The sequence below is a fragment of the Paroedura picta genome, chromosome 5, assembly GCF_049243985.1.
Source record: "Paroedura picta isolate Pp20150507F chromosome 5, Ppicta_v3.0, whole genome shotgun sequence".
In the NCBI taxonomy this organism is placed as follows: Eukaryota; Metazoa; Chordata; class Lepidosauria; order Squamata; family Gekkonidae; genus Paroedura; species Paroedura picta.
The window spans coordinates 18,010,341-18,033,553 of NC_135373.1; the positions used below are offsets into that span (position 1 = coordinate 18,010,341).

The window sequence follows — 23,213 nt, forward strand, 5'->3', positions numbered from 1 at the left end:
TATTTTTTTAAATGGCTAACTTACTAGCACAATGAATAAGCAGACACACGTTCCGGCAATGCCAGGAACATAAGAACTTTTTTCAGAGTTGTAATACAAAGCGTGCCTCTCGAAAGCCCGCACCCCTAATCGGGAACATTAATTTTTCAGTGTATCAACGGACTCGTGATCCCATAAGGGGTGGCATTCAAAAAGCACTATGAATCTATGATTACATGCATAGCCTTGCAATGGAGAAGTATGAATTAAAAAAAGATTAGCAGGCATCGTGGGATCTGTAAAACATGGAGAAAGGGGATTGGTTGCCTGGATTGATTGACAGGTGGAAGTGCAACAAGTATACAGTGCATTGCTCTCTTCCGCCATGTCCTCCCATCCCCAGGTACAACCCTACAAAATCTCCAGTTATTTCCCAACCCAGAACTGGCAACACTATCAAAGACAATTTAAAAAAACCAAAAAAGCTGCCATGTGCATGTGTGTATTTGGGTGGTGTGTGTCAGCCTGCTCTGATGTGATGGCAGGAAATGGCTGCCTTGCGGGCTGAAGTTTTCAGTCATCCAGGATTTAGTGTGATCTTTCCCAAATCTTCACAGGAAAGGAGGTTTGGGAAAGATGGAGAGAACCTGGAGAAAACCAAGGAATTTCTTTAAAGTACTACTATGCTATGGGGAAGCAGGAAGGGGGGAAAAAAGCCCTGCTGTACTGAACCCAAGGAAGCCAACCTGGGCCTATTATGCACGCGCTACTTTATGCTGCAGTCAATTTGCTGGCCCGTTTAAATCATCCTTTTAAAATACATTTTTAAAACATTCCCATGTATGCATGTGCTCTGATTCTTCGCTGTTGTTTTTTCGAGCAATTATGCATTCTAAACCGTTTTGACGGTAACTGTGCAAGGGGGAACTTCCTCTGTTGTGCTGCAAAGTCACCTGACCCCCACATGCTGCTGGCGGGGCCTTATGGGAATTGTAGTTCATGGAAACTTTTCCATGGGGACACACAGACTTCTGAATGTCAAAAGTACTACCTTTCCCCCTCTGAGCTATACTGTTCCTCGTAAAGAGTAGGCAGGATGGATCACAGCAGACTGCAGGCTCCTATGTAAACTTGAAGCCCCCACCATTCCACCCCTTCCTCCGTGAAGGTTGTTTTTAATCACTGGTGAGCCCAAAATGGGAGCCTCTGCCCTTAGCCTGAAGCAGCTCTGCTTCCTCATTCTCTTGCAACCCGGAACTGGCATTTCAGACCCCTCCACTTCGCCAATCTGAGAAACTTTCAAACAAGCCACACACACCCCCCCCCCCATGGTTACTGATCAGTGGTAGAGCTTTGTAGTCTCATAAGCGTTCGCGAAAGACTGTGGAGAAATGCCATGCATATCACAGGGTTATTTCTACTAATTTACATAGCAATAGAGTTGGCTTGGTTGCCAGGGCAAATGGCATCTTCACGAGATTGCTGACAAAGGCAGAGTATCAGAGGCAGGTGCTCGAGCTCCCATTGGTAGACGAGGGACTGCCAGAAGAATAGGGGAGGAGACCAAAAAGACGCATCAAAAAAAGACCATCCTTAGTCCCGCCACATAAGAAAAGTTGCTGCAAAACTAGTTTCAGAAGCCCTGCTGAAAAAACACGGCTGGAACTGTGGGTAGTGTTTGCAAGGCAAAACTGTGAGAATGGTGCCATGTTAGGAACTAAAAAATAAGACGTCATCTTAGCATTCTTTTTGTGAATTTTCCGTGTTGCATAATACACCCTGGTTTAGCTGCTAGCTGACACAGTATAATCTCCCACTCAAGTTCTGTTTGGTGTGTGCTGTGTATACCTCCCTACTAGCAAGACTGCCTGTCATACACTAAGCCCTTGGGTAGGTGAGATTTTAGATCTTCCTCAGCCTTCCACAGCCGCTGCCTCTTCAGGCACTGTATCTTCTTTGTACTTTACTCACTAGTTTAGCACACGGGCTAAGGCATGAGACATGAGAGCTGCGAGCAAAAGCAATTACGCAATGACTACCCTTGATAAGGAACTTATCTCAGTCTGTTTCGAAGAAACCCATCAGGAACAAAATCCAGCTTTCCCACTCTTTTGCAATTACAAGAACCTAGCTATCTCACTCCAGGATAACAATACATTCTTTTTCTGGGAAATCGCATCTACAGAGGAAATGGCTTTGGACAAACCAAAAGCAAAAGCGAGAACGGGAAATACCCATAGTTGACTGTTGAGGGGGAAAGTCAGCACTGTTATAAGAAGCCATAGGAGAGCCCAGGCAAAGCAGAAGTGCTGTGAATTGCTCCAAACACACGTCGGAGGAAAAGAGAGGAGGTTTGTCAAGTCAGCAGCGGGTAGCTTCAACTACGGTTCCCAGGAAACCAAATCTGTAAGTACAGTTTCTCTCCCTCTGGTTCTCTCAAATAATTAGTTTGAAAGATAGGCATAAATCCTTGACGTCTTCCAAAACTGGAAAGGGATAATTTGTGCCATGCTCTCTTTTAAGGAACTTTATATCTAGAGTTGTTAACCTCTGTGTATGGTTGCCAACTTCCAGGTAGTAGCTGGAGATCTCCAAGTGACAGAGATCAATTGACCGGGAAAAAGTGGTCTCTGTGGCATCACACCCACATGCAACCAGCTGGGTGACCTTGGGCTCCCCACAGCACTGATAAAGCTGTTTTGACCGAGCAGGAATATCAGGGCCCTCTCAGCTTCACCCACCTCACACGGTGTCTGTTGTGGGGAGATGAAATGGAAGGCGATAGTAAGCCGCTTTGAGACTCCTTCGGGTAGAGAAAAGCGGCATATAAGAACCAACTCTTCTTCTTCTGATGTCCCTTCCCTCCCCAAACCCTTCCCTCTGGCTCCTCCACCAAAATCTTCAGGTATTTCCCATTCCAGAGCTGGCCACCCTATCTATGTGGCTGGTTGGTGATCTTCTGCTATTAAAACTGACCTTCAGGTGACAGAGATAAGACCATGAGAAGAGCCATGCTAGATCAGACCAGTAGTCCATGGGACCTTGCCACGCATTGGTCAATCCTGCCTTGAACCTCAAGCTTGGTGTTCAAGCTTAGTCCTTGGTGGAACTACAAGCACCACACCTGTGGCCAGAGACTGAACCTGAGATCTTCTACCTGCAAAACATGCCTTTGAGGTGCAGACTCTCCTGTGATTATGCCTTCCTGTATCCACTTGTGTCTTCCTACAACGCCTACTGCTTTGATCACAGCTCTTGGTAGCCAACTACTGTCTGTAAAAATTTGGTTCTGTATATTGTCCCTTGGATCTTGTTTCTGTTGCAGGCTGCATCCATGTCAGAGTGCAAAAACAGCACCTTCAACTTTGGGCTGCAGTGCTTAACTGACCAGCAGCAGAGGAACATGGTCCACACTACACACTGCTCACTTCTGCTATGCCTACTGATTGCTCCCCCTTTACCCCCCCCCCTCACTTTCCTTTGCGCTTTCATGAGCTCAGCAAAGAGGAGTGACAAGGCTCTGAACCTCTTGGCACAATTTTGGAAACAGAACTTCTGGTAACAGAAGTACAGACACTCCCCACAGAGCTCTAAAAACTCACCTTTCGGCTGGATTAGAACAGGATGTTTCTTAAAATTTGTTTTCCAAAAGGAAAGCCTTGGGAACACCATGAGCCATGCTCAAAATGGGCACAGCAGCATGCAGCAAACTGCCTGGAGGGGTGTGGGGCTGTCCTTTGAATAGATGCTTAATAGGATGTTATTTTCAAGAAGTGTTATTTACCCCCATGCAATGGAAAACTTCCACGACGTATTTCTGCACCGTAAACCTCTATAACAGGGTAGCCAAACTATGGCTTTCCAGATGTCCTTGGACTTAGAATTCCCATGAGCCCCTGCCAGATCTCCAGCATTGTACCTTTGCGTTGTGTGTCTCTTCTTTGCAATATATTTCCCACCTTGGAATTGAGATATAAGGGCTCAGGGGTCTGCATTCCTATGTGTATCTGACAAAGGGAGATTTGAGTTTAAAAAGCTCATACCCTGAAAATCTAGCTCTTCCACTGCCCAGTCCCATCTATTTAAAAGACCCAACATTTCCTCCTCCCTTGGCTACCGTAGGAGGCACCCAAGCCAGCAAGGAGGGATACAGAGAGTTCCACTCAGCTGAACCGTTCCCAGTGGCCGTATCCTGAACACAGAACCCCCTGATGCCAGCATTTGACTTCCTGTCTCAGTAGGTTCATCCATCCTCTGGGGCTGCCCCGTTGAGCTCAGCCTGACACCATGGAGAAGCCAATTTGCTTGATAGAGAACAAGTTGGATGAGCCACTGCGGATCAACCAGGAAGCCCTCCAGGTCCTGCAGGCCATTCGGCAGCCGGTGGTGGTGGTCGCTATCGTGGGGCTGTACCGCACTGGGAAGTCTTACCTCATGAACAAGCTGGCGGGAAAGGAGAAAGGTGAGGCATTGAGGGGGTCCCACCCAATGGAGAATCGGGGCTGGGTGAAGTCACATCTTGGTGGTAGAAAGTGCGTTGTTGCAGGTGTCGCATGGCGATCCTGTCAGGTTTTCAGGTGTAGAGATGGTTTGCCATGGCCTGCCCCAGTCGAAATCCTGAACTTCCCTGGCAGTCTCCCAGCCAGGTATTAACTGGGGCCAACCATGCCTCGCTTCCAAAACCCGATAAGATTGGGATGACCTGGGTCAGGGTGGTCCTATGTTCGTGTGACCATATGTTTTAATCACAAAATGCATTTGCATAGCTATGGTTCTCCAGCGTGGTGTAGTGGTTAAGAGTGGCGGCTTCTAATCTGGTGAGCTGGGTTTCATTCTCCACTCCTTCGCATTCAGCCAGCTGGGTGACCTTGGGATAGTCACAGCCCTGATAGAGCTGTTCTGACTGAGCAATCCTGTCAGAGCTCTCTCAGCCTCCCCTCCCTCACAGGGTGTCTGTTGTGGGGAGGGGAAGGGAAGGTGACTGGAAGCCACTTTGAGACTCCTTCAGGCAGGGGAAAGCGGGGTATAAAAACCAATTCTTCTTCTTCCTGCTGCCAATCGCAAGTACATAAACGGAAGTACAACAAAATACGAGTCCAGTAGCACCTCTAAGACCCACAAAGAGTTCTTCAAAGTGTGTTATTTACCCCCATGCAATGAAAAACTTAGAATCATAGAATCATAGAGTTGGAAGGGGCCATACAGGCCATCTAGTCCAACCCCCTGCTCTACGCAGGATCAGCCCTAAGCATCCTAAAGCATCCAAGGAAAGTGTGTATCCAACCTTTGCTTGAAGACTGCCAGTGAGGGGGAGCTCACCACTTCCTTAGGCAGCCTATTCCACTGCTGAACTGACTGTGAAATTTTTTTCCTGATATCTAGCCTATATCGTTGTACTTGTAGTTTAAACCCATTACTGCATGTCCTTTCCTCTGCAGCCAATGGGAACAGCATCCTTTTTTACCGCTGCATCACACTGCCTGCTCATGTTTAGTTTACAATCCACAAGTACCCCAAGGTCTTGTTCACACACAGTGTTACCTAGAAGTGCATCCCCCATCCACTAGGCATGCTTTTCATTTTTCTGACCCAGATGCAGAACTTTGCACTTATCTTTATTGAATTGCATCTTGTTCTCATTTGCCCATTTTTCCATTGTGTTCAGATCTCGTTGAACTCTGTCTCTATCTTCTGGAGTATTTGCCAGTCCTCCCAATTTGGTGTCATCTGCAAACTTGATGAGTAGTCTTTCCACCCCCTCATCTAGATCATTAATAAATATGTTAAAAAGTACCGGGACGAGCACCGAACCCTGAGGTACCCTGCTACTCACCTCTCTCCAGTCTGATGAAACACCCTTGACAACAACTCTTTGAGTGTGGTTCTCTAACCAATTCCCTATCCACTTAACTATCTGAAAATCCAGATTGCAGTCCTTCAACTTATCCATCAAGACATCATGGGGAACCTTATCAAAAGCTTTACTAAAATCCAAGTAAACAACATCAACCGAATTTCCACGAACCAGCAAACCTGTTACTTGGTCAAAAAAGGAAACCAGGTTGGTCTGACAGGACCTGTTGGAGACAAATCCATGCCAAGCTTTGGCTTCCCTGGCCAATCTTAGCTCACTCTCAGCTTTGGCCTTTCTGATGATTGATCTACAGTGCCTAGTAACCTGTAGGTACTCTTCTTTAGAGCTCTGTCCTTCCCTCCATTTCCTGAACATTTTCCTTTTCTTTCTTAGTTCCTCTTGAAGTTCTCTGTTCATCCAAAAAGGCTTCTTAGAGCTCCTGCAGTGTTTTCGTCTTTCTGGGATAGTCATTGATTGAGCATGCAATAGCTCTTGTTTGAGTAGCGCCCACCCTTCACATGCTCCCTTCCCTTCCAGCATTCTCGTCCATGGTATGACACTCATCATGTCTCTGAGTTTATTAAAGTTTGCCCTACGAAAATCCACATCCGCGTCTGGCTACAAGCTTCCTTGGCTCTCCATCTCAAAAGGAATTCTATGAGGACATCGTCGCTTCCCCCTAGGGTCCCCACCTCCTTCACCTCATCCACCAACACTTCCACTGCCTATTTCCGCACCTTAGACCTGTATAACAGGGTGGCCAAATTATGGCTCTCCAGATATGTGAAAGTAGTCCAAGATGATCCTCCCATTAACTGCAGCCTCTTGTCTATGTTTCCCTTGCTGTAGATTAGCCTGCACTTGACATTCCCTGTCTGTGAATGCCCTCATATGGGCTAGAATTGTTAAAGAGAAGAGCTGAGAACCTTAATGTATGGCTGGATCAGGGCTTGCAGGGCTAAGCCATTTTGTCATCAGTGTCATACCAATGCCATTGGACTTCATTTGGGGTTCAGATATCTGCCTGCTTTGCAAAGACTGGTCAACCTTTCTTCATGACCGTTTCCGCATTAGGAGACATACCTTCCCCTTATTCCCCAGGCTGAAATTCTTGACATGCTTTCTACACTGATTCTGATGGAGGCAGCCTCCCATCATGCTTTGCTCCCTTCCCCTTCCCCCAAAATATGTTTTTTACAATATGTTGCCTGCTTGCACCTTTGTTTTCATTGTGCCCCTTAATCCCACCATTCTATGCTCTTGATCACTTCCCCCCTTCCCCCAAAGTGTCCTGAATGTAATTAAAAAAACAACAACCCTGGGTTATAATGTTATAACTTATAACACTGCTGTGCAAAACTGCAGGACACTTTTTAAAATCAGAAACAGCATTGTAATGTGATCAGCCCTATTTTTTAAGGTAATTTTTTGGAAGGAAGGAAGGAAGGAAGGAAGGAAGGAAGGAAGGAAGGAAGGAAGGAAGGAAGGAAGGAAGGAAGGAAGGAAGGAAGGATATGAGAGTTTCCAAACAATTCAAAATGGTGGGCATAAGGAAAAACCTGATTGCATGCATTTCTGCATTAGGTAGCCCCAAATTAGACCCCACTTGAAAAGATGGAATCCAGTTTTCTGGGGATTTCTTTGCTGCAGGGCAAGTGAGGGGCCAATTTGGGACTGCGGCTGAAGAAGCACATTTTAGTGTGGAAATGGACAAAAATAATCGACCCTTTAAAAATACAAATCTGAACCATATCCCTAGTATGGACACAATCCATCTTAAGAGGAACAGGAAGCCTAATACTTGAGCTCTCATTCCTTATCTGCTATACCTATGACAGGTTTTTCTTTGGGGGCCACAATACAAGCAAACACCACAGGCATCTGGATGTGGTGCCTTCCTCACCCCAAAAAACATGACCACACTCTGGTGTTGCTGGATACAGAAGGACTGGGAGACGTGGAGAAGGTGAGTTAGAGCCATAGGAGAGAACAACCCTGATCTGAATGGCTCCCCCAAATCTTGGATGTGGTAGATGCTGCCCCAGATGGAGGTAGTAAGACATGAAACCCTGGGGCATCTTGATGGCCGTAGAGGAATTTCCCAAATGGGTGGAAGTTAATTGATTTTTTATATATTTTAAAAAATGGTTAATCATTTATTGAGTGATTTGATCATGTATGGCCATGTTGAACTACCCTTCACTTCCCAGAATGGCCAGTGATGGGCCTGGAGGGGCTGGGAAGGGGGTGTAGATCGCTATGCTTCCCTACCACATACTGCCTGAATTTGCCGTTTCTGGGGTTTCTTGTAGCCTGAAGAATGTTTCAGGGGCTTCTCAATGGCAAAAAAGCTGAGAAAGGCTGTCATAAGAGCCCAAGAGCATCTCTAGGCCATAGTTCCCATTCTGTGCCCACAGAGGTGCCCTAGGTACAGTAGTATTCCCTGAACTTTACTTTTATGCTAATCGTTTCATGCTTGCTTCTCTGCAGGGCAATACTGAGAATGACTCGTGGATCTTTTCCCTCTCCGTTCTGCTGAGCAGCACTCTTGTGTACAACAGCATAGGCACCATTGACCAGGGCGCACTGGAAAAACTGCAGTATCCTTCGGCACAAATGGAGGTATAAGTTCCCTTCCGGGTCCCCACCGGACAGCCCAAACAGAATGAGGGTGGAAAGGGTTTTTTGGCTACACAGTATGTGTGTTATTGGCAGCAGTCACTCTGGGCCTGGACTTGCATACGAGGATGAACATATTGGACATGCTCATGACGTGCATATTGGACGTGCGGTGTTGGAGGGGCACGGTGTGTTACCGGCTAGCGTGAGGGCAAGGCAGCAGGGCCTGGAGGTGCGCGGAGGGAAGCCCTGGTGGAAAGTGGGCAGGTATCTCTGGATGCGGCTGGGCCACCACGGCCGCTGGCGGGCATGGTGGGCCAGCAGCCAAGCAGCCAAGGCAGGGCAGTGGAGGAGCAGTGTCCTCGGTGGCTGCATGGCTCGCAGCCGGCTTCTGGAGGCGGACACTCCAGGGGCTCTCCCAGTCCAGTGGCACCCTACTTTGCTGGGCGCAGCCGGATTGGCCTGTGTGGGCGGAAGGACAGTCCGGATATCAGATGTGCCCAGACAGGGGGCCTTTCCCAAATATTAGGGAGAACAATGGTATGTATGTATATGTATGTATATGTAATTTTGCACTGTTGCACTGTTGCATTGCTTATACTGTTATATTGTTATACTAGGTATTAAGTCCACTGTACACTGAAAGAAAGAGAAGGAGGGAGAGAGAGAGATAGAGAGGCAGATAGGAGAGAGAGAGAAATTGAGGAAGGAAGGAAAAGAAGGAAGGAGGAAATGAATGCTGGGAGGAAGGCAGGCAGGAAGGTCCAATGAAGTAGCAAAGCCCATTTTAAAAAAGGGCTTTGAAAGGTTTGGCTCTGAGCATCAGAGTTCTTGAAGAAGAGGAAAGGGTGAGCAGGAGTAGGGAGGCTTATTCCCCGCCCTGGCCAACAACACTGTGGGCTGTTCCGCATTCGTCCAAAATAGCACAATGGTTACTAATTGAAATCGCTACAGTTTTGCCGTTATGCACAACGTCGTTGACAATCTGCCACACACCTGAAACCGATCCGCAAAAAGCTCTTCGTTGTAGCGCTTTCAGGGAAATCCCCAAAAGTGGATTCACCCTCCAGAAAGCGCTACACTCCTGCAACCAATCTGCAACACTCGCGGGAAAGTTCTGTGCGTTACCATTGTTGCGGTTTCTGCAAAGTCCCTCCCCCTGGCTCTCTCCTCTGATCTTCCGGCGAAGCGATCGCCATTTTTTTTTCTCCGAGCGAGCGGAGATCAACGCACCGGCGAGCCTTCTTTTACCCAGTGAGGCTTCCCCGTCTGCAGTCCCTCTGTTTAAAGTCACCAAGCACAAGCATCATAGAGGCCCGTTTGCTGGTTTATTTTCACTTTATTTTTCACACTGTTTTCGGCCGAAAATCGCGCCCGTGAGGGAGGGGGATTTTTTTTTCACTCGGGGGGAGCGTGGCAACGATGAAACGGCAGCTCAAACATCACCTGCTAGCTGGATGGGTCTCTCCGCTGCAACGAATCAACGCATATTCGTTGCAACGGGGGGGGGGGTGTTTTTTTTTAAAGAAACCTTCCTTAAAGGGAAAGGGGCTGTTTGGGAGCATGCTAATGGCCGCCCATTGGCTGCTTGACGGCCAGGGGCGGGACACAGCTCAGCAATAGCGCTTCCTTTCTAGCGATTTTTGCCGAGACCGGAACCCTGTGGGAAACAATATTCCACTATAAAGGCAGGTGTGCATAACGATGAATTCCACTATTTAAAATGGCGATTTTTCGTTCAGCAAACAATTTGCTACATGGATCCCGGTGCGGAATGGCCCCATGTATTTAAAGTGTGCTTGCTGTCAGGAATGGGTCTGAGCATTGGAGCTCGTTAAAGAAAGGAAAGGAGCAGTGAGCATGGCTTCTTTGCACCGGCCACCCCCTCACACCCCATTGTTTATAAAGTGAGAATCAGAGCTGTGTTTAAAAAGGCAAGGAAGAGCCAGCAGGAGTAGGGAGGCTTGTTTGTGAAGTGTGGCCGCTGTCAGGAAGGGGTGTAAGGGACGCTGCGCATCTGGGACGCGGCGGCCCAGCTCCTGGGCCAGCAGTGAAGGCCTCCCCCTGGCTAGCTCCCCGGGGCCTGGTGACCTACCTCACCTCTTGACGGCCAACACAGGAATGGCCACTGTGGGGCGAAGGTGAGGCACGTGGGGTGGTTTGGTGGGTTGGGAGGCACTTTGCACCTCCCAACTGGTCTGTCTTGGGGTAAGGGGCCAATGGCGCCTTGAGCCTGGACTGACAAGCAGAGGGCCCAATCGGGAGGCGCTTCACGCCTCCCGATTGGGCCCTTCACTTGTCAGTCAGGGGGAAGGGGCCGATGGGCACCCTTCCCCATCCCGGACAGAGCCCACCCTAAGGGCCCTTACTCATAGAATCATAGAGTTGGAAGGGGCCATACAGGCCATCTAGACCAACCCCCTACTGTTTTATTTATTTATTTACTGTTTTATTTAAACCGCTCCCACGGAGCGGTTCCAGATTGTTACAACGATTAGTTATTAATATTATTGTATGGTTATTCATATGTTATAGATTGTTTCATGTATTGTTCCGGGGAGGGCGGTAAATAAACAAACAAACAAACAAGTAAGTAAGTAAGTAAATAAATAAATAAATAAATAAATAAAATCTATATCTATATATGCAAACTTAATTGGACTCCAGGGAATGGTAGAGGACAGGAAGGTAGAGGACAGGAAGACCTGGAGGATCATTGTCCATGGGGTCGCGATGGGTCGGATACGACTTCACACCTAACAACATTAACAACAACAGAATATGTATCTGTATCTGTATCTGTATCTGTATCTGTATCTGTATCTGTATCTGTATCTGTATCTGTATCTGTATATCAATAAAAGGTAAAGGTATCCCCTGTGTAAGCACTGGGTCATGTCTGACCCTTGGGGTGACGCCCTCAATACGGGGTGGTTTGCCAGTGCATTCCCCAGTCATTACCGTTTACCCCCCAGCAAGCTGGGTATTCATTTTACCGACCTTGGAAGGATGGAAGGCTGCGTCAACCTTGAGCCGGCTCCTGGGATCGAACTCCCAACCTCATGGGCAGACAGCTTCAGACAGCATGTCACTGCCTTACCACTCTGCACCACAAGAGGCTCATGTCTATGTCTATGTCTATGTCTATGTCTATGTCTATGTCTATGTCTATGTCTATGTCTATAACATTCTCACCCATTTGGAGAGTGCCATGAAGAAACCCTAGGGTTTCACGAAACCCTGATTGATAAAGCCTGCATTACAGCATAACTTTTATATGTGAAGCATTGTATTTCTTGGGAACACTTGGGAAAGATCACCCCCATACTGCAGATGTCTTCATTTCCTTATTGAAATCTCAGATATGTGACAGAGCTGACTAAGTGCATCACGGTGAAGGCCCCAGGATGCTCAAAGAAAGAAGCTTCTGACGACTTTCTCAGATTTTTCCCAGCATTTATCTGGGCTGTGAGGGACTTCTGTCTGGATCTGGAGCTCAATGGAAAGCCCATCACTGCGGATGAATATCTGGAGAATGCCTTGCGGAGGAAAAAGGGTACTACTGCTCAAGACTAGTGCCAAAATTAAATTGATAGTCTTTAAGGTGCCACAGGAATCCTTGCTGTTCTTTGGGAGGGGGGTAAGAAGGAGAAGAATTGTTTTTTATACCTTGCTTTTCAACAGCCCCAACAGTTAGGGACATTAAGGGCATAATGTGAAGTTTCTGATGGGCCTATAAGAGCCAGTGGAATCAACTGTACGTCATCTAGGTCTCTCAGGACTGCCTCACCTCCGATTGTATGAGAGGGATTACCTGTTTGAAAATATCAAACACAAAATTAAACAGGCTAGACTAGAAGCTTTCCTCTTGGGATGTAAGTTTCTATTTGAGGAAGGAGATCCAACATGGGAGGAGGTCTTTCAAGAAGAGGTCATGGTGTGCCTTTGGGGGTGGTGTAGTCAACATGGGGGTCTATCACTTGCCTGCCTGAGCATTTGAATGGCCTCTGCATCATGTGGGGCAGGGGTCAAGGATGGAGTTCGCTAGTCCAAAAGTTGGCTGGTGGATTTGACCTCATGTTTAATTCTCTCTCTCTCTTCTCTAGGCAGCCCCGAAAAGTTAGACCTGGCAAAGAAGTGCATCCGCCAGTACTTCCCCAGTCGCAAGTGCTTTGTCTTTGACCGCCCCACCGTGCGGGAAGAGCTGAAGAAGCTGGAAAACCTGTCTGAATCAAAGCTGTACCCCAGCTTCGTGAAGGAAGTGCACATCTTCCTTCAACACATATATGAAATGGCGGAGGCCAAAGTGATCCAGGGAGGCCATGTGGCAACTGGGACATGTGAGTAGAAGAAAGGGTAGAAGGGCTCATGGAAGGTGGGGGCGTGGCCCAGACCTTGAGATATGACTGGGCTCCTGTACTATGATGTAAGCTCATTCCATGTTGGCTCCTTTTAACTCCTGGCATGCTGATGTTTATTTATTTATTTTATTTATCATTTAATTTATATACCACCATTCCCAGAAATTCTGGCTCATGGCGGTTTACAACATATACACTAAAACAATAAAATCGCAATTCATAAAAAACAGCAACCCAATAAAACATCTTAATATTACACAATCCCAAGATGGTGGTAACATTTAATACATCCAGACCTCTAATGCTATGGAATTAGATGTGGGAGCAGCTGAGGATGGACATGCTACAGAGTAGTTCCTGCTGGTCTAGTACCTGAGCATGGAAACTAGGGGAGGAGGGTCTGATTTCCTCGGTACTTGTTGTGCTCGGCCTCAACCAAATGCCTGGCGGAAGAGCTCTGTCTTGCAGGCCCTGCGGAACTGAGAGAGTTCCGACAGGGCCCGCAGCTCTTCCGGGACCATCAGCAAATTCATATCTGCAGAGTGAAGCTCCCTTTGGGGGGCATATGGAGGTAAGCAGTCCTGTAGATAAGGAGGACCCAAGCCGCATATAGCCTTAAAGGTCAAGACCAAAACCTTGAACATGCATCTACTGAACATACATGCATCTACTGATATCCTTGGATGGTCCCAAGACCTTTTCAGATTTGGTTACTCCAATGAAGGTCTAGTTAGTGCTTTGGACTCTACCAGCCTCCTTCCCTAGGCTTGGCTCAAATCTTTGTGAGGGAAAAGAAACCCCAATAAGTGGAATAAGTCTCCCCCTCCTCAGCACCTGGCATCAGAGTGTTCCGATAGACAGATCTGGAAGACAGATCTGTTCCCCACCCATCTTCTTTCAGCGTACAGTTTGTAGCCTCCTGTGGAACTGCATCACTGTTCACATTTTTAAAAAATCAACTCTGTAAATTGTAAATTTGAAGGTAGGATGAAATATGTTGATTAGAAGAAGAGTTGGGTTTCATACCCTGCTTTTCACTACCCAACGGAGTGTCAGAGTGGCTTACAATCGCTTTCCCTTCTCCCCACTGCTGTGAGGTAGGTGAGGCTGAGAGAGCCCTGGCAGGACTGCTCTGTGAGAACAGCACTATCAGGGCTGTGACGAGCCCAAGGTCACCCAGCTGGCTGCATGTGGAGGAATGGGGAATCGAACCTGGAATTCCTGATTGGAAGCCTCTGCTCTTCACCACTACACCAAGCTGGTACATTAATAGAAAACACTCAAACTGGACTCTGTGCATATAGGTACCTCCCTGGCCAGCGTAGTGTAGTGGCTGAGATCTGAAGAACCAACTTTGATTCTTCTACCAGGCCTATGAGTGAGGCCAGTAAAATATGAAAACATAAACATCTAGTTGGCCTCCCTCTTGTATCCCGCCCCCACCCTGGGTTATGGTTTCTACATCCATGGGTGGAATTTTTAGAACAGATTTAAGAATTGTTTAAACTGTGATTTTAGTGTCCAGTTGGACCTAAGTTGTTCATAGCCCTGGGTCTTCTTGAGCGGAGGGGGTGGTCTATAAATCTAAACGAGCCCATTCCAGGAGTGGCGGGTAATAAATCTAAATAATACTAATACTAATACTAATGTCACAGTTCTCTTAGAGCTGTTCTAGCACAGAGGTTCTGTTAGAGCTCTCTCAGCCCCAAGTACTCCACAGGCTGTCTGTTGTGAGAAGAGGAAGGGAAAGGTGTTTGTAAGCTGTTTTGAGACTCATCAGGGTAGTGCAAAGTGGGGTAAAGAAATCCAGCTTTTCTTTTCTTCTTCTACTTACCTTTATCTTTCCATAGCTCCTCCTGTTCTTTACCTTGATATTAGAACTTTCTCATTCCCTTGATTGCTTTCCTTGACTCTTTACCTTCTCCCACATTTCCCCCTTAGTTTCCTGCTTCTCAGCTCACTGTCATTTTGGCTAGGTGAGGCTTTCTCAACCAGGGCTTTGTGAAACCCTAAGGTTTCTTGACGGTCCTGGAATGGGTGGGAATTAATTAATCTTTATATATTTAAAAAAAATCAACAACTTTTATCAGGTGACATGACCTGATCATGTCAACCCCCCCCACAATGACCGATGATAGGCCTGGAGGGGGTAGGGAGGGAAGGGGCCCCAGGTGGGCCTGTCCACAGCTCTGCTTCCCAACCGTATTCTGTGCCATCACGCCACTTCTGGGATTTCTCAAAGCCTGAAGAAGATTTCAGGGGTTTCTCTGTGGTCAAAAAGTTCAGAAAGGCAGGACTAGTCTTTCTTTTCCACCTCTTCCTGCATTTAACTTCCCTGTCTGCTCAGCGTCTCTCGGCCTCATCATTCCGCTCAGCCCTGTTTATTTTACACAATTCTTGATGACAAATGCTGCCATGCATCCAGACAATGCGACCCCAAGAAGTTCCACTGGGTTCAGTAGGCTTCCTCCCACAGTAAGTTTGCTTAAGACTGCAGACTTGGGTTTCATCAGGATGAGGTAAGTTAGAGGACCAACAAGCTAACTCATTGGCTGCTCTCTGCTCCTCCTTCGCAGTGCTGGCGAACCTGGCAGTGACCTACGTGGATTGCATCCGCAGCGGGACCGTGCCCTGCATCGAAAATGCAGTACTGGCCTTGGCCCAGATTGAGAACTCAGCGGCTGTGCAGGAAGCCATTAAACGCTACGAGGAAACAAATGAGCGGCTTTTGAAGCTGCCCACCGAGACCTTGGAAGAATTGCTGAAAGCGCACAGCCAGTGCGAGAAGGAAGCCATTAAAGTCTTCATGGCCCGTGCCTTCAACGACAAGGGTCAACAATACCAGAAACAACTGGGGGTATTGAGATTAGCACATTTTAGTGGAAATGTGACCATTTGGAGATGTCAACCAAGCTTTCTCCATTCATGAAACCTGGGGTTTCTTGATGGCACTGAAGGGGTCTCCCGAATGAGTGGAAGTGAATTATTTTTTAAAGTTTAATTGGGTAGTATGACCATATATGGTCATGTTGACCCTCCCAAGTGGCCAATGATGGGCCTGGAGGGAGCGGGAAGGGGAGGGGCCCCGAGTTGGCGTGTCCACAGCTCTGCTTCCCAACCGCATTCTGCACCATCGCGCCACTTCTGGGGTTTCTCGAAGCCTGAAGAAAGTTTCAGGGGTTTTCTCAACATTAAAAAAGTTGAGCAGGGCTGCCATTAATGGACATGTCCCTATCTGGCAAAAGGTTAGGTTAAGGGTAGAGTTAGAGAAGGGGATAACGGGATTTCCTTTGCCTCAGGAACAGGGGGCCTATTGTTGTCTAAGAACTGGATCTTGAATCTGACCTTGAATCGTTTCCAGGAATTGAGACGGGGGTTCTTAGCATGGATGCTTTGGCCTGGGACAGTGACCAGTGGGGGACACAAGAATGCAGTGGATCCAGTCCCGTGGTTCCACTGGGCCAAAAAGGCATTTCTACCCCAGGGAACACATGTATGTTCCGAAACTTCCCCTACTCAACAGCTCATCTCATGGGAAAGCTACTTTGAGAGGAGGATGGAGCAGTTTGCTCTTCCCAACAAAGTGAACAGCTTTTCCATTTGGGAAACCCTTCCAGGGCTATCAAGAAACCCCAGGGTTTTACAAAACCCTGGTTGAAAAAGCCTGTTCCAGATGCTTCTCCTTCCTCTCTGTTAGCACCTGATGGGCACTGAACCTGTCTCCAGTTACTCATCCCTACCCTAGAGGCTCCTTTTATATGGATGCTCTCTTACTTATCCGGTTCATATGCTTGTGTTGATTGATGGGCAAGGGAGGGGAGCTGATAGAGCAATGATGATGATGATGATGATGATGTTATATGTTCAGTCGTGTCCGACCCTCGGCGATTCTACAGGAAAGTCTTCGCCATGCGTCCCTGTCTCTGACTGCTTCTTTTAGAGCAATGTTTCCTCCCATCTCTATTGTTGTCTCCTAGACTGTGCTTGAGGAAGCCCTTCCAGTAGATAGAATCTAGAGCAGGAGTAGTCAAACTGCGACTCTCCAGATGTCCACGGACTACAATTCCCATGAGCCCCTGCCAGCAAACGCCAGCGTTTGCTGGCAGGGGCTCATGGGAATTGTAGTCCGTGGACATCTGGAGGGCCGCAGTTTGACTACCCCTGATCTAGAATGTTTCTTCCTTAGAAATCATCTGTTCTTGTTCTCTAGAAATCATCTCTGCTTGTTTCCTCCCAGATGATGCTGGAGTCTAAGCTTGGGGACTTGTGTTCTCGCAACGCTCAGGCATCGCTCGATTGCTGCCAGGCCCTGCTCAAAGAGCTGTTCCAGGACCTAGAGGAGAATATTGCCAATGGAATCTACACAGTGCCTGGTGGATACCAGCAGTTCCTGGATGATCAGAAAAAACAATTAGAGAAGTATCAGCAAGTTCCTGGGAAAGGGCTAATGGTGAGTCCATGCATTGTAAACAGCCTTTTGGATAGACACTTCCCATAAGGGGGGAACATTACTGTCCCTTCCTCACAACCATCAGTTCCCTCCTTGGAAAACATGTTGCCCTTTCTTCTTATCTAAAGCCAGCACTGGATGTCGGTCACTGCCCCTGTAAACCCTTTCTCCCAGTTGGTGCCTTCTGGTCAGACGAGAAATGCTTTGTTTATCCCAGAAAGCCCCTTCCTATCCCAAAGATCGAGCCAGCCTGCCAAGAGTTTATTCACTCTTACTAGACATTAGATTTCAGACCAGGTCCACAACCTTCCCATTCTTCCCCAAATATTCCTTTTTGTTCAGCCTGCTGATTTTCACCAACTTAGAGCAATAAACGGTAATGACTGGGGAAGGCACTGACAAACCACCCCGTATTGAGTCTGCCATGAAAATGCTAGAGGGCATCACCCCAAGGGTCAGACATGACTCGGTGCTTGCACAGGGGATACCTTTACCTTTACCTAGAGCAATCAAATCTTTTTGCCACACTGATCAGAGGGCAATCATGCCTTTTGTCTAAAGCCCATCTCAGCCTGTGTGACCTCACCTGGCTGGAAAGGGGTAGGAAATCTCTTCACTTGGGCACCCAGATTGCCTCTCTGATGACCTTGGATCCTGCCAGACACTCAAATCAAATTCTGGCTCATTCATGTTTCTCTGTTCCTTCTTCCTGTGCTCTGCACATCAAGAATGATAATTATACCTCCTTGCTGCCCCTTCTTCCCAAAACTTAGTCATTTCCTTTATTTTATCTCCTTGCATACATGTGTTAGTGTAATTGCATCCAGTCTATTATTTGTCTTGTGTATTATTCCCAATAATATACAAGACAAACAATAGTCCCTTGGACTGCAAAGCGAACAAACCGGTCAGTCCTAGAGGAGGTCATCCCTGACTGCTCTTTAGAAGGCCAGATCCTGAAGATGAAACTCAAATACTTTGGCCACCTCATGAGAAGGACGGACTCCCTGGAGAAGAGCCTAATGCTGGGAGCGATCGAGGGCAAAAGAAGAAGGGGACGACAGAGAATGAGGTGGCTGGATGGAGTCACTGAAGCAGTAGGTACAAACTTAAATGGACTCCGGAGAATGGTAGAGGACAGGAAGGCCTGGAGGATCATTGTCCATGGGGTCACGATGGGTCACATACAACTTTGCAACTAATAACAACAACAACAACAATTATTCCCAATAAAACAGAAATCTCCATTTTTAAATATTTGTTGTCTGCCTCAAAAGCCTGAAAAGGGACAATTACCACATAAAATTGGTGAAAGGTCCTTGCTCTTGCATTGCTAATTTCCCTCCATAGACTGAGAGCATTTAGGGTAACAGCCCTCTACACCTTTGCCTTTTTCCTCCCGGTAAAAATCTCCTCCCTTTTTTCCAGCCACTCACGTCAGTAGCTGATCTTCCAATCCTAAGTGATCTGGTATTTCTTTGGGTTTGCATTGAACCCATGAAGCTGCTTTCTACTCAATCAAACCATTGGTTCATCAAGTCAGGGGTGTCTATGCAGACCAGCTGTGGCTGACCATGATCTCAGGCTGGGGTCCCTTACATCACACACAACCCGATCCTTAATTGGAGATGCCAGGGATTGAACCTGGGACCTTCTGCATGCCAAGCAGAGGCTCTGTCACTTAGTCAGGGTCTCAGGTCTTTTCCATCACCTCCTGCCTGGTCCTTTTAACTGGACATGCTGGGTATTGAACCTGGGACCTACTGCATTCCAAGCAGATGCTCTACCACTGAGCCAGGGTCATCCCAGGGCTCCTGGGAATTGTGCATGAATATCTGGAGAGCCACAGTTTGGCCACCCCTGCACAGACAGTGTGGAAGAGAAACTCAAGTGAACTCCCCCCCCCCCTTCCTTCCACTCAGGCATCCAAGGCCCTGCAAGACTACCTGAAATCCCTGGAGGCAGCGGCCCAATCCATCCTGAAGGCTGACCGTAACCTGACAGAAAAAGAGAAGGAGGCTGAAGGTAACTATTTGTTTGGGGGGTTCTGTAGGCCTCATAGCTGCCAACAATTCTGGAAGAGGTGGCTTAGGTCCCTTCTAACTGAGTCCCATGGACTCATTTGTCCTTGTCATTCTCTGACCTCTTTGAAGGAATATTTTCATATTTGGCATCCTACTGGACAAACTCCATCAGTCCAGAAAGAATGGAACCCTGCAGGTGATTCAGGAGCAGTGGGCCCCCTTTTTGGAATGCCCAAACAACACACCAGGCTAGAAGTTGAGCTTAATGAGGACTAGCTCAGTGAGGGGTTTGGAGTCCATGGGAGTAGAAACCCAAATTTAGAGATGCATTAAATTCCCTGATTTCACTCACATCCTTCATTTGAGTTGATTCATATATTAAAAGCACAACCATTTCATTCTGTTGTAAAACTGAATTACAGGTCTGTATGATATTTCTCCTGCCGTATTTAAATTTCTAGTGTTTGTTTTGAGTTGAGTCCCAGGAAGTAGGGCAGAGGAGCTGAACTCTTGCAGGCTACTGGGTTTATTTTATAAAGCTTGGCTCATACAAATCCTGAGACAATCTTATTTATTTACTTGCTTACTTTATTCGCATCCCGCCGTTCTCTTCACTGGTAACCCAAAGTGGCTTGCAGTGTTCTCCTTTCCACCATTTTATCGTTACAACAACCTTGCAAGGTAGATTAGACAGAGAGAGTGGAGATGTGAACTCAGGAACCCCAAACGGGCTATGATTATCTTGCGGGTGGGTCAGGAGGCCAGGAGGGATTTGAGTAGCTGTATCTGTTTTTCTCGGATACATTAGGAAGCATGGTGGGCCTTTCAAGGACACTGGAAGATGTTAGTAAGCCCAGATCCATTGTCAACAAATGCACTTTCCCAAATGTGAATTCACATGTGTTGGGCAGCTTTTTGCATTCTGTACAAACCAGCCGAGGAGAAGGCACTTGTCTTTTTAAAAAGCCAACTAAATCCTAATGCACAAACGTACCCTCACTGTTGGTCTCTTTCTCGGCAGTGGAACGAGTCCGGGCTCAGGCAGCTCAACAGGAAGCTGAGCTGCACAGGAAACTGAAAGAAGAGACCCAAAAAATGGCCGAGGAGAAAGAGAAGAGTTATGAGGAGCACAAGAGACAGTTATGGGCCAAGATGGAGGAGGACAGGAAGAATCAACAACTAGAGTTTGACAGATTGTTGACTGTAAAGCTGCAGGTAAGAAGGTCCTCGAGAGGCTCCTGATCAGATACACCTCCAGCATTAGGATCATTCCTGTAGGGTTGCCAACTTACAATTTGGACCAGGGGATCCCACAGAATCCTGTTACAATTGTAGGGGGCCGTTCCTATCCCAGCGCCACCCTCTACCAAAGGGTACTAGTGGGCTATGTGGGTCTTGATCCGGTGCGGGTACATCCGCTGTCACATCAGGATTGGTGCTTACGCTATCCACTAAGTCTGGAGAAGGCTGCTTTACGTGGTCTGAAGATTCTGCCATCTTCTGTCACTGCTGGATTCTTAACACCTGTTACGAGACGCAAAGATGAAGGAATTTGGCAGCCTTTATCTTTCTTACGACATGCAGATGCAGAGGTGGCCACTGTATGAGGCCTGCTAGCAGCTTGTAGCAAAGATCCTCCTTTCTTTTCTTAAAAAAAATATCTGCTTGTTATGTCACTTTTAGGAGCTTGCCGAATGCTGTGTGTGCTTGCGTGGTTTTCAGCAACTTGGGGTTGTTTCTGAGAAACGGAGGGGGTTTTGCCTAGCTCCGAGTGGCTTTCTAGCGGCCAAGGGGAGGCTTATGGCGGTTTCCCTGTGTATTCTATATAAAAATCAGTCCCTTAAAGCAGTGGTCCCCAACCCCCGGTTCGGGGACTGGTATCGGTTCATGGATCAGTCGGTACCGGGCCGCTGCTCCTCCTCGTCCTCCTTCCCGGCTGCTGCTTTGGGGGCTGCCCTGCCACTCTGCCACCGGCTCACCTTTGGTGCTCTCCGGCAGCTGCCATGGCTGGGGCTCCCTCTCGGCATGGCACTGCGCAGCTGCTGCTGGCAGCGCCTCCTATGGGCGGCGGGAAGTCAGGGGCGCCGGCAGGAAAGCAAGTGGAGCAGGAGGTCAGGCAGCGGCGACGTCCCTCGGCAAAAGACTACCCCCCCCCCGGGCCTCAGTAAAATTGTCAAATGTTGTCCAGTCCCCGTGATAAAAAGGTTGGGGACCACTGCTTTAAAGTTCTCCTGCCAGGGAATTTCCACTGCCAGGTTGCACAGGTAATGGTAACTCTGCTCAACCCTACTCCCACCCCCTCCTTGCCAGCACACACATAAGTCTGCATACAGGAGTGGTCTTAGGCATGGGATGGACTAGGGCACCTGTTCCTGCCCCCCTCCCCAATGGCCCGCCTGTCCCGTGGGCACCCTGTTCGAAGACACGAGTTCCATTCTGTGTTTTCATATGCTGGCCTTGCATAACTGGCCTTATAGGAGGAATGTACTGAATATTATGGAGGTGTTACTGACTGCCTACAGATGTCAGTGCCATCTTGGTGACTTTTTCCTTATTTATAACTAGAGGACATAGGAAGATGCCCTAAGGCAGGAATGGTCAAACTATGGCTCTGCAGATGCCCATGGACTATAATTCCCATGAGCCCCTGGGGCTCATTGTAGTCCATGGGCATCTGGAGAGCCACAGTTTGGCTTCCTCTACTTTCAGGGAATGTGAAGAGAGGAAGTCACCAAGAATTTGCACACACTTCCAGAGTTGCTTCCTGGTGGTTTGGCTAGCTCTGCCTTTCACATAAGGCCTTCCAAATTCCCCGACCTCCATCTTTGTTTTCTGGTTAGCTGGAACTGACTGCGTTCTTCATCCCCAGGAGGAGAGACGCCTTCAGGAAGAAGGATTCAAGAAAGAAGCCACAAGGATGCAGCAGGAGATTGAACAACTGAGAACTGAGCTTCAACATTCCCGAAACAGTGGCGATTCTTGTGTGATCCTTTGAGGAAAGCATCTTGGGGCAGCGCTAATGAAAGGATGGGGGAGCAGACAAGATGGAGAGGAGGGTGGAAAATGAGCAGAGAGCTTTAAAAAAACCCAGCTTTTTACACTCAATTATGTAGCAGGTATTTGCTGTATTTGTAAATCCAAAAAAAAATCCATTGTTACATTTGAAGGATAACAAAACTAACATTTAAAAGTGGAATTGGATGGGAGTAAAGGCTGCAATGTGAAGATAAAGGACATTCTGCTTGAACCAAGTTAAGGGCAAGGGAGAATTTCATGTCTGTATCAAAGAATAAACCGAATGCCCTATCTGAAAAAGTGGATTGTAGCCCATGAAAGCTTATTCTGGAATAAAGTTTTGTTAATCTCAGAGATGTTACAAGACTTGGGGGATTTATTTGGGGAGTTGGACGTGGAGCTTTGGTGCTCTGTTTCACCATGAAACTTGGGCCCATTCTGCACATGCTAGATAATGTGCTTTCAATGCACTTTCAAAGTAGATTTTCCTGTTCTGCACAGGAAAATCCAGATGCAAAAGCACACTGAACGTGCATTATCCAGGGCCTTTTCGCATGGGGATCTTTGTTGCAAATTGGTCACTGAATGAAAAATCGCCATTTAAAATAGTGGAATTCGTCGTTATGCATACCTGGCTTTGTAGTGGAATCAGTTGCGTTTTTTAGCGTTTTCCACAGGCTTCCGGTCTCGGCAGAAATCGCTAGAAAGGAAGCGCTATTGCCAAGCTCGTCCCGCCCCTGGCCGTCAAGCAGCCAATGGGCAGCCGTTAGCATGCTCCCAAACAGCCCCTTTCCCTTTAAGGAAGGTTTTTTTAAAAAAAAAAAACACACCCATTATAACGAATCTGTGATGATTCGTTGCTACGGAGAGACCCATCCAGCTGCCTGGGGTGTTTGAGCTGTCGTTTGATC

General features: G+C 47.5%; 1 protein-coding gene across 2 annotated transcripts; it reads left to right on the forward strand.

Moving 5' to 3' along the window:
- The first annotated feature begins 2,038 nt into the window (after positions 1-2,038).
- On the forward strand, positions 2,039-22,654 carry LOC143837191 (guanylate-binding protein 1-like). 2 transcript variants are annotated; one of them, XM_077336761.1, is made up of 11 exons: positions 2,039-2,385; positions 4,218-4,441; positions 7,672-7,799; positions 8,324-8,433; positions 11,815-12,008; positions 12,559-12,792; positions 15,390-15,670; positions 17,051-17,263; positions 19,186-19,288; positions 20,309-20,502; positions 22,157-22,654. In XM_077336761.1, the coding sequence occupies exons 2-11, from the start codon at positions 4,267-4,269 to the stop codon at positions 22,280-22,282; spliced, it is 1,758 nt and encodes a 585-aa protein (XP_077192876.1). In that variant the 5' UTR covers positions 2,039-2,385; positions 4,218-4,266; the 3' UTR covers positions 22,283-22,654. The 2 variants fall into 2 exon arrangements, with proteins under 2 accessions (XP_077192876.1, XP_077192877.1); XM_077336762.1 differs by having other exon boundaries at positions 4,221-4,441.
- The last annotated feature ends 559 nt before the right edge of the window (positions 22,655-23,213 follow it).

Excerpts from the sequence above, each read along its gene's own strand:
- LOC143837191 (XM_077336761.1), top strand. The coding sequence starts at position 4,267 with ATGGAGAAGCCAATTTGCTTGATAGAGAACAAGTTGGATGAGCCACTG. Across the intron at positions 4,442-7,671 it reads GCTGGCGGGAAAGGAGAAAG|GTTTTTCTTTGGGGGCCACA; the intron begins GTGAGGCATTGA and ends TACCTATGACAG. Across the intron at positions 15,671-17,050 it reads AATACCAGAAACAACTGGGG|ATGATGCTGGAGTCTAAGCT; the intron begins GTATTGAGATTA and ends GTTTCCTCCCAG.